The following is a 9913-nucleotide window of genomic DNA, read 5'->3' as shown; positions in this document are numbered from 1 at the left end:
TATTCTTGATTGTAGCATAATATCTTTTGCCAGATATTTTTAAATTTTTGAACTTGTGCAAGTTGGATAGTATTGATGACGTGGCGGAGAGAGAATTTTAGGCGATGGCTGACAAGACGTGTAAAACGCCTGTTTAACAGCCTGTAAACACTTTTTCGAATCTCCCGCCTGACGTGTCAGTCATCCCATGGTCCGCATTTTCTCTTTCCTCGGTCGCATTAATTGCGATGGGTATAAATAAGCCTTTGATGTCTCCAGTCCATTCTTATCACTTTCAGATTTTCTCTTTCAACCATATCAAAGAACTCTCAGATCTTTGCTTTACTACATCCTTCTTTATATTCTTCAACCATATCAAATGGCAGGCCAGAAGAAAAATCCCCCCGCTATTAATGAAGTCGGGTGTGATATTGAAGAGAAGGACTTCAAAGACGTTAAAAATGTATACGATTTTCCATCGGAATGGGAGGCCCCGGCAAAGAAGATGGCCGTTTACTTAGACCACTTTACGACTGGGAATCTCCGATTGCCCGTGACAAAATTCGTGCAATCAGTCTTGACAGCATACGGGATTCACTTATCCTAGATTCATCCTTTCGGGATGTTAAGAATTCGACACTTCGAGTTCTGCTGTCAAGCGCACAATTATGAACCGTCCATCGGCATGTTTGCCGTACTTTACAAGATGCCCTTTCGTGAAGGTTGGTATGGTTTTGCTACCACCAGCAAGGGATCTATTGGCTTCGAATGGCTTCGCAGTATTCACGGGTGGAAGTCAAAATTTTTATGGATTCGGGAAGATGTTATCCTATTTACAATGACTCACCGGAAGCCGAAGGATAAACTACCGGAAGTCCTTGCTTCCGAATATGAAGGTTGTGTCTGGTTTCTTACTTTAACCAAAACGCCGACACCCATGCGTCCTATCCATGAAGGGGCGATGGTACATGCCAATATGAGTCGCTTATGGTCGTTCCCTACCTTGGAGCCTTATTATGAAATTTCTGACGGAAGTGAGTTTGTACTTGTAATCATTTCTGATTCTCAGTATTCTTTTATGACATTTTGTCAATTGCAGGCGAAGGTACGATTCTCTCCACTCTTTTGGACAAGGTGGGGGCATGATGGTGCGTCGCCCGATTACACGCCATGACGTACCTTTCTTGGAATGTACACGGAATAATTTTCTTTTCTCCTCCACACTTACTCCGGAGCCTATTGTCTCCGAAGCGATGTATGCTCAAGGTGAGGAGTTTTTCTCAAAGTGTGAAGGTATTCTTCAACCCCGACCTAAAACTGCCGCTACTTCGAGTGGAGTGATAGTACTCCTCTCGTCTAGCGAAGAGTTGTCACTCTGTGGAGGAGAGTTATCAGTTGGTGCTACTAACCCTTCACATTCGACTGTAGGTTTGACCCGCAAGCAAGATTCGAAGGCCACCACTATAATATTCGTTACTTTTCAAACCCGAAAACCCGACCCATTTTAAATTTTCGATTTTTATATGTATTAATATTAATGTAAATCAAGTTCGTTGTATATATTTATACGTTCGCCAACGATTCATTTTGACGTTTCGATGTATTCGTATAATTCTTTTATTTTATATATAATTATTGTTTATTTACTTAATAATATTTACGACTGATGTGCACGAAGTGGTATATAAAATTGTAGCAAATAATGACCAAGCACAACGAGTAATAAAAACCTAGAATACCCTAAACCAAACCACTAGCAACAGGCAAGTGAACCTATCGGGTGTAGAATAGCTATGGGAAGACCGGGAATATCGAACCCTAGAGACACTAATTTAAATAACGAGACTAGTTCTAAAATCTAATTAAATTAAAAATTAAGAAAATATATATTTTTGTATTCTTATTTATTTTATTTTAAAAACTAATAATTAATCTAATTACTTAATTAAATAAAAGTAAACTAGAAAAATAAATTACCGAGTAAAACTTTAGTAAATTCAAATGAGAGCAAGAGTTACCTAGGCAAGGAATCCGAATTGTGACGACTCGGGCTTTTATCGGTTACGAGAAAATGCTATGAGAACCGGGAATTTAAAGGTATTAAGCTCTAGGAAACTTAATGGATCCTTAATCACTCTCAAGGTGTCACCTAAAAAGAAATCTTAGAGATCATGTAAAAACACCGGCTTATTGGTTCACCTGTCAGTTCACCAACTATGATTAATTACCCTAGAAAATAGCTAACTCGTCAGTTTCACTATCTCAATGCACCTAAGTACACGGGGTGGTTTTTGAACAGTCTAAAGGACACAGGTAAACAGTGAAATTAAGGCAAAAATAGGCAAACCTCCTGTCAGATAATTTAACCTAAAACCCTAACAACGCAGACAAACCCGACAACTTATCACCCGTCGGATATCTAAGTAGGTAAGAATATAAACTTCTAATAATATGCCAAAAATCAGTTTCTATGGTAAATGAGCTCAATAAACCATAAACAAGTTGCAAACACACAGTAAACAACCCTAACATGCAACCTATAATTGAATGACATTCAATAAAGTAACATGTGAAACATTCATTTAGACACAAATTAAAAATAAATACGCATGAGACACATCCAATAAATATGATCAAACTTTTAATTAATCAAAATCCCATAAACAAAACCCGCAAACCGACAAGTCCAAAGCAATCAACAAAACATCATCACAAGCCTAGATAACTAAAAGAGTTTAGCCAACAACCATGTTCAAAACAATAAAATATATATGTTCAATAACAGAGTTCATAATAAAGATAATAAAATCAAACCAATCTTGAAGTAGACGTGAACCCGAACACAAAATTGTTGCTTAAATTCCTGCGATGAATAGCTCCCAAACTAAACTAATAATAATAATGCTTGTTCTGCTTTGTTCGCTGTCCACACTTCATAGAAGACTTCTTGTGCCCACTTGTGTATTGGTGGGCGGCTCCCCTCCCAAGAACCCAACAATAATGATAATATATGGAGGCTCAGAGTCAAAATAATAATATTATGCTTAAGCTAAATCTTGCGGCTCCCACCAAAGAAAAACCCACGTAGGGTTTTCTTTATAACAATAATAATGATCTTTTAATTTCTTTTTCTCCAAGTAAAAACCCGTAACCAACTCTTGCTTTTTTTTTGCGTTACCAAGAAACCCCCTTTAAACCTAAATGACGTTTGTATCTATCATTAATTTTGAAGTGGGCTTCTCCTGGGCTGATAAAATAAAAACAATACATACGAATTAATACATATGGATGAATATAAAGCATTCACTTGGATTATATTATTATTATTACACATTTTTTTTCTTCCCGAGATGCTTTTTAAACTTTAGTAATAATAATAATGATCTTAATAATAATAACATAAAATATTGATTCAATTCTTTGCTCGTTGATCTCAAGTATAGTAAAAGTACTCTATTTAAGCTCGTTCAAACATCAAACCTTTAAAATCATAATATGAACCAATTGATAATAATTTTCAATAAAAAATATGGCTCAAAAGTACTTGAAAATAGTAGGGAATATATATAATAATATGTAAATTTTTGACCACATCAAATATCTCCACACTTAAACTTTTTTTGTCCTCGAAAAATATATAATGCAATGGAATCATAATTCAAAATCGATCTTTAAAACATATAGGTTATCTTTTAAGCATAGATAAACGCAAAAACCGCGATTGCCGATATTGTTGTCCACTTAAACCCAGCCACCAGCTTATCAAGCCCCCAATTGCATAAACGTTTTAAAGTTCAAAAGCTATGGCTACACCTACCCCATCTTAGACAAAGAGAGCTATAAGAAATAGAGTCGAAGCAGATTGGTTCGACAAATCACCCTAAGCCAAGGACTCGTTGATAGTACTAATTAGATGCACTCTGTGAAATTTGATGGATGAATGGTCATGTGGAGACCGTACGAGCATACCCTAAATATTATTGTACTTTGTCCTAAATATTCCTTAAAAAATATTTATTGACTAAGAACCTTCGAGCCCCAATAGTGTATCCTCAGAGTCACTATCCCCTTGGTAACACGTAAACTCTAAGTCCCGTCTAGTATGTGCATCTTTGGCCTCTTTTACTAACTTTGAGAATGCTTCTTTGGCATTTTACAATACATAACTTGCTCAATTCATTTGCTTTTTGGACCAATTCTTGGAATACACTTTCAAAACATACTTTTTTCTTTCTTTCTTTTTTTTCTCTTTTTTTTCTATTTTTTTTCTTTTTTTTATATCACCCTAAATATATAACTATTTTCTAAGCTCGTAGAAAGATGGACATGTGGTGGTGTGCTGGTTTGAGTGCATCTAAGTCTTACCATCTCAAAGTTTTTAGATTATGGTAATCCTCCCTAAGCATTGAAATTCGGTTTCACCGTTTTTCAAATTATTAGATATATAAAATCTGTTAAAGAGGACTATCAAAACTAGTAGGGCCTACCGACACATCCCAAATTAAGTGCGCTATCTGTTATTTGATCTCATATATAATAGTAGTTTTAAAAGATCAACCTTAAACAATAATATCATTTTCCATTACGCGCAAAATAAATTTTCGGGACATTTTTTTTTTAAGTTTTTCAATTTTTTTTATATAACTTTTTTTTTGTTTTTTTATTTATCTATTTTTTTTTGAATTTTTTTTATATAAAAATCTAAAAACGTCAGTTTCCCAGCCCCACACTTAAATTTCACATTGTCCTCAATGGGAGACAAGAAAAAGACAAAAATAAAGCAGAAATAAAATAAAATAAAACAACGCATAAAGAAAATGGAACAGACTCCCCTGGTAATATGGCAATGATATGCGTATGTCATGTTCCAATAAAGCGACCGTATAACATTTCATTCGCGGCCGCAGCTTTTGGGTACCCTATACAATCAAATCAGCTAGAATGTCCCCGTCCGAATGGAGCTTGAGTACGAACGAAAGTATCCAAACCTGCAAAACAAGGCTCAAAGCACCCAAAGCAGACATCAAACAGACTCTAAAAACTTAAAACTGACTCAAAATAGAAAAATAAAAGAAAGCAAATAAAAATTATACAAACTCTACACTCGGGTATTTCCCGAGGTCTATCCCTATCAAGCAATCAAAGTAGGGATGTCGAGGAAAAATACATCTTCCTCGACCGAATCAGCCGACCCACCGATAAATGCTTTAACCTCTGGCCGTTCACCTTCTACGCTCTCCCCTCAAGATCAACTAACTCAACAACACCATGCGGAAATGCGGCTTTGACTGTGTATGGACCAACCCATCTCGATCTAAGCTTACCTGGAAATAACTTCAGACGAAAATTATAAACCAACACACGATCCCCACACTTGAACTCTTTCACTTTCCTCAACTTTCGATCGTGTAACGCCTTCGTACGCTCCTTATAAATCCATGATCTCGCATACGCCTCATCTCTCAGCTCCTCAACCTCATGAATTTGGAGATACCGGTTTTTCGCAGCTTGGGTCAGGTCAAGATTAACGGCTCTCAACGCCCAATATGCTCTATGCTCTAACTCAACCGGTAGATGACATGCTTTCCCGTAAACCATCCTAAAGGGTGTGGTCCCAATAGGCGTTTTAAACGCTGTATGAAATGCCCAAAGTGCATCATCCAACTTGTCGGACCAGTCCTTTCAGTTCTTGCCCACAGTTTTCTCCAGAATTCGCTTCACTCCTCGGTTTGCATTTTCCACTTGCCCGCTCGTCTGTGCATGATAGGCGCTGGACAAACGGTGGGTGACCCCATACCATGCCAACGCCTTCTCCGTCTGGGCATTACAGAAATGTGTGCCCCTATCACTGATCAAGGCCTTGGGAGTACCAAACCGACAGAACAACCTCCTCAAGAATCCCACTACAACCCGGGCGTCGTTAGTGGGCAAGGCTTGAGCCTCAACCCACTTGGAAACGTAGTCGATAGCCACGAGAATGTATCGATTCCCTCGAGAAGAAGGGAACGGACCCATGAAATCAATGCCCCAAACGTCGAAAACCTCACAAATCTGAATGGGGTTTTGGGGCATCTCATTACGGGATGAGATGTTACCAGTGCGCTGACACGCGTCACACTGTCTTACAAACTCGTGTGAGTCTTTGAATATCGATGGCCAATAAAAGTCGGAATCTAGAACTTTCCTAGCGGTGGAAGACGAACCATGGTGGCCTCCAGTTAAACCCTCATGACAATGCCTAAGAATCTCACGGCTCTCTTCTCTACTCACACATCTCCTCAACACTCTATCGGCGCCTACACGAAACAAATACGGCGCATCCCATATGTAGTGGCTGGCGTCTGCGAAAAACTTCCTCCTCTGCTGATAACTCATGCCTTTGACCACTACTCCTTCGGCCAGATAATTCGCAATGTCGGAGAACCATGGCAGACCCTCCTCTTCAGCACTCACGTACAAAACTGGCTCTCTCTCAAATCTCACTCTCACCATCATCAACGACTCATGGGGAAACTTATCCTCGATGGCATCCTCTCTAGTCTCCTCTCTCTTCGGATCCTCCAGACGTGATAAGTGATCCGCAACAACATTCTCCGCTCCCTTTTTATCTCTAATCTCAATATCGAACTCGGAAAGCAAGAGAATCCATCGTATCAGACGAGGCTTGGCATCTTTCTTGGCGAACAGGTATCGCAATGCCGCATGATCAGTATAAACGATGGTTTTGGATAGCACGAGATAAGAACGGAATTTGTCGAACGCGAAAACCACTGCTAGAAGCTCCTTCTCAGTAGTCGTGTAATTCTCCTGAGCATCATTGAGGGTCTTACTCACGTAATAGATAGGATGGAAGTGCCTGTCCTTCCGCTGACCTAAAACAGCCCCGACTGCAAAATCACTAGCGTCGCACATGAGCTCGAAGGGTAAGCTCTAGTCGGGTGCTACTAAGATAGGGGCGTTAACCAACTGCCCATTGAGAAAGTCAAACGCCTTCAGACAATCAACATCAAAGTCGAATGCGATGTCCATCTTTAGAAGGCGAGTCATGGGCCGGGTGATCTTAGAAAAATCTCAAATGAACCTACGATAAAAACCCGCATGCCCGAGAAATCTACGAACGGATTTCACACTAGTCGGTGGAGGAAGTCTACTGATAGTGTCGATTTTAGCTCTGTCTACCTCAATACCGTCTTGCGAAATCTTGTGCCCGAGCACAATGCCTTCAGTCACCATAAAGTGGCACTTCTCCTAGTTCAACATCAACTTAGTCTCTATGCACCTCTTCATCATCTTTTCAAGATTAGGAAGACACTGATCGAATGAGTCCCTATATACCGAAAAATCGTCCATGAAAACCTCCATGGAACTCTCGATCATGTCCTGGAATATCGCTACCATGCAACGTTGGAAAGTCGCTGGAGCATTACATAAACCGAAAGGCATACGTTTGTACGCAAAGGTACCGTATGGGCATGTAAATGTGGTCTTTTCCTGATCCTCATGTGCGACCAGGATCTGGAAATAACCTGAAAATCCATCAAGAAAACAGTAAAACTGTCGTCCCTAAAGACGCTCCAACATTTGATCGATGAATGGAAGAGGGAAGTGGTCTTTCCTAGTAGCATCGTTAAGTCTCATATAGTCAATGCACACCCGCCAACCTGTGACTGTCCTAGTCGGAATAAGCTCGTTACGTTCGTTAGTGACAACTGTCATCCCTCCCTTTTTAGGGACGACCTGAACGGGACTCACCCATGAAGAATCGGAGATGGGATATATCAGGCCTGCTTCAAGGAGTTTGACAACCTCCTTTTTGACCACCTCTGACATGTTAGGGTTGAGCCTCCTCTGAGGCTGGATTACAGGCTTGTACTCATCCTCCATGAGTATCCTGTGCGTTCAATAGTTCGGGCTGATGCCCTGAATGTCCATGAGTTTCCACGCAATAGCCTGCTTGTGTGCCTTGAGCACATCAACCAACCTCGACTTCTCATCATTCGTCAACTGAGAAGAAATGATGACGGGAAAATCAGCGTCACCGTCCAACAAAGCATACTCCAAATGTTGAGGTAGCTCTTTAAGCTCGAGGGACGGTGGTGCCTCTATCGATGGTCTCTCCCTCGGTCCCTCGGTGCTATCGGCAACCTTGAACACCTCGGGGTATTCAGGAGGTGAGCTAACAAGAATGCTCAGGTCGTGCTCCGCAGGAACATCAACCTCGTCCTCTTGATTGAGCAAATCTGCTCCAGAGATGTAGTCAAGACAACGCTCGAACTGAGATATGAACGTGTCAAGAAAGTAAACAGAATCGTCCTGACTACTAGAGTTCCTCATCGATTTGACGACATCGTATGTGACGTTCTCCTCCCCTACACGAAGTGTAATTTTGCCGTCGAAGACGTCAATAAGCGCTTTAGCAGTACGCAGGAAGGGTCGTCCCAAAATGAGTGGGACCCGATCGTCAGCCTCCATGTCGAGAATAACAAAATCCACAGGAAAAACGAATTTATCAAATTTAACGAGAACGTTTTCCACGATTCCCCGCGGATATTTGACCGAGCGGTCGGCCAAGGATAAACTCATGCGCGTCGGGACTGGCTCGCCAAGGTATAGCTTTTTATATAGAGAATATGGCATCAGATTTATGCTAGCACCTAAATCGGCCAACGCGTAGCTCTCAGTTGAGCTGCCAAACAAACACGGGATCGTGAAGTGTCCCGGGTCTGCTAATTTCTCCGGCAGCTTGTTCTGGACTACCGCAGAGCATCCTTCATTTAGACAAACTGTCGAAAGCCCCTCTAGCTTCTTCTTGTTTGAAAGAAGATCTTTTAGGAATTTTGCATATTTAGGCATATGCTGGAGTGCCTCGACAAACGGAAGATTGATTTTTAGCTGTTTAAACATGTCCAAGAAATGTCCATATTCCTGTGCATACTTCTGCCGTAGAAGACGAGCAGGATACGGAACCCGAGTAAGATCGACTTCGGGACTCTTCTTATCTTCAATCTTCTTCTCAATAACTTTCTCCGCAGGAGACTCACCGTTTTACGCGGTACTTGCTGGGACTCGCCTCTCGTGCGTCCTCAGAGGAGTCTCCATCTCTATCTCCTCGTCCACCGGCTCCTCATAATCTGCCGGCGACTGCTCTCGATCGCCTCCTCTACCACTACGGGTGGTCACCGCCTTCAACTGTGCCTTCGGGTTAAGCTCCGTGCTGCCCTGAAATGCTCCGACCTGTTTAATAGGTAGCATCTGCTTTATCATCTCATCCACCTTTCGAGACATCTCCAAAAATGACGACTGCTGGTTCTTTAATAGGGTGTCGTGCTCAGCTAGTCTCTGCTGTGTGTTATTATCTCTGTCAATAAGGTGAGAAAGCATGGTGGATTGCTTAGTTAGAAGCTCCTTAAGATCCGGATCCATACCGCTACTCTTCCCCGCACTCGAACTTCCTGCTGCCTCTGGGTCACTAACTTGCTCCTGCCTAAAACCCTGAGCATTACCTCCCGACCTCCAACCATCGTTGGAGTTATTTCTCCATCCTGAGTTACCGTAGGCATTCGCTCCCCGACTCTGATTACCCAAGTAGTCTACTTTCTCCTGTTGATCGACCGGACAATCAACCGTATCGTGCCCTCCGCGACAGATTTCGCATTTCTGAGCAATCTTCTTCAATTCTCGGATATCCTTCTGCATTGCCTCTAAGGCAGCCGCGATGCTAGTATCATTCGAGACCTGATAAATACCTCGAGCGGAAGAGGTGGTGATTTTAGAAGTACTTCGGGCGGACGGTTCCTGCTGCTTAGCTAGGGAAAAACTCTCAAACAATGACTCACACTCATCTATATCCAACTTCTCTAACATGTTTCCTCCAGCTGACGTATTAAATCTCTTCTGCATCTCAAAGGTCATCCCGTTTTAGAATTTCTCGACT

General features: G+C 41.4%; 1 protein-coding gene across 1 annotated transcript; it reads right to left on the bottom strand.

Moving 5' to 3' along the window:
- Positions 1–7878: 7878 nt before the first annotated feature.
- On the bottom strand, positions 7879–8832 carry LOC143593585 (uncharacterized). Its single transcript, XM_077073176.1, has one exon. It carries the CDS (start codon positions 8830–8832, stop codon positions 7879–7881), a length of 954 nt encoding a protein of 317 aa, XP_076929291.1.
- Positions 8833–9913: the final 1081 nt, after the last annotated feature.

The sequence above is a fragment of the Bidens hawaiensis genome, unplaced genomic scaffold (genome assembly GCF_021521415.1).
Source record: "Bidens hawaiensis isolate Kalapana, Puna unplaced genomic scaffold, B.hawaiensis_p1.1 tig00042390_1, whole genome shotgun sequence".
Classification (NCBI taxonomy): Eukaryota; Viridiplantae; Streptophyta; class Magnoliopsida; order Asterales; family Asteraceae; genus Bidens; species Bidens hawaiensis.
The sequence above is the reverse complement of the archived record's forward strand: the minus strand, read 5'-3'. Positions and strand labels throughout refer to the sequence as shown.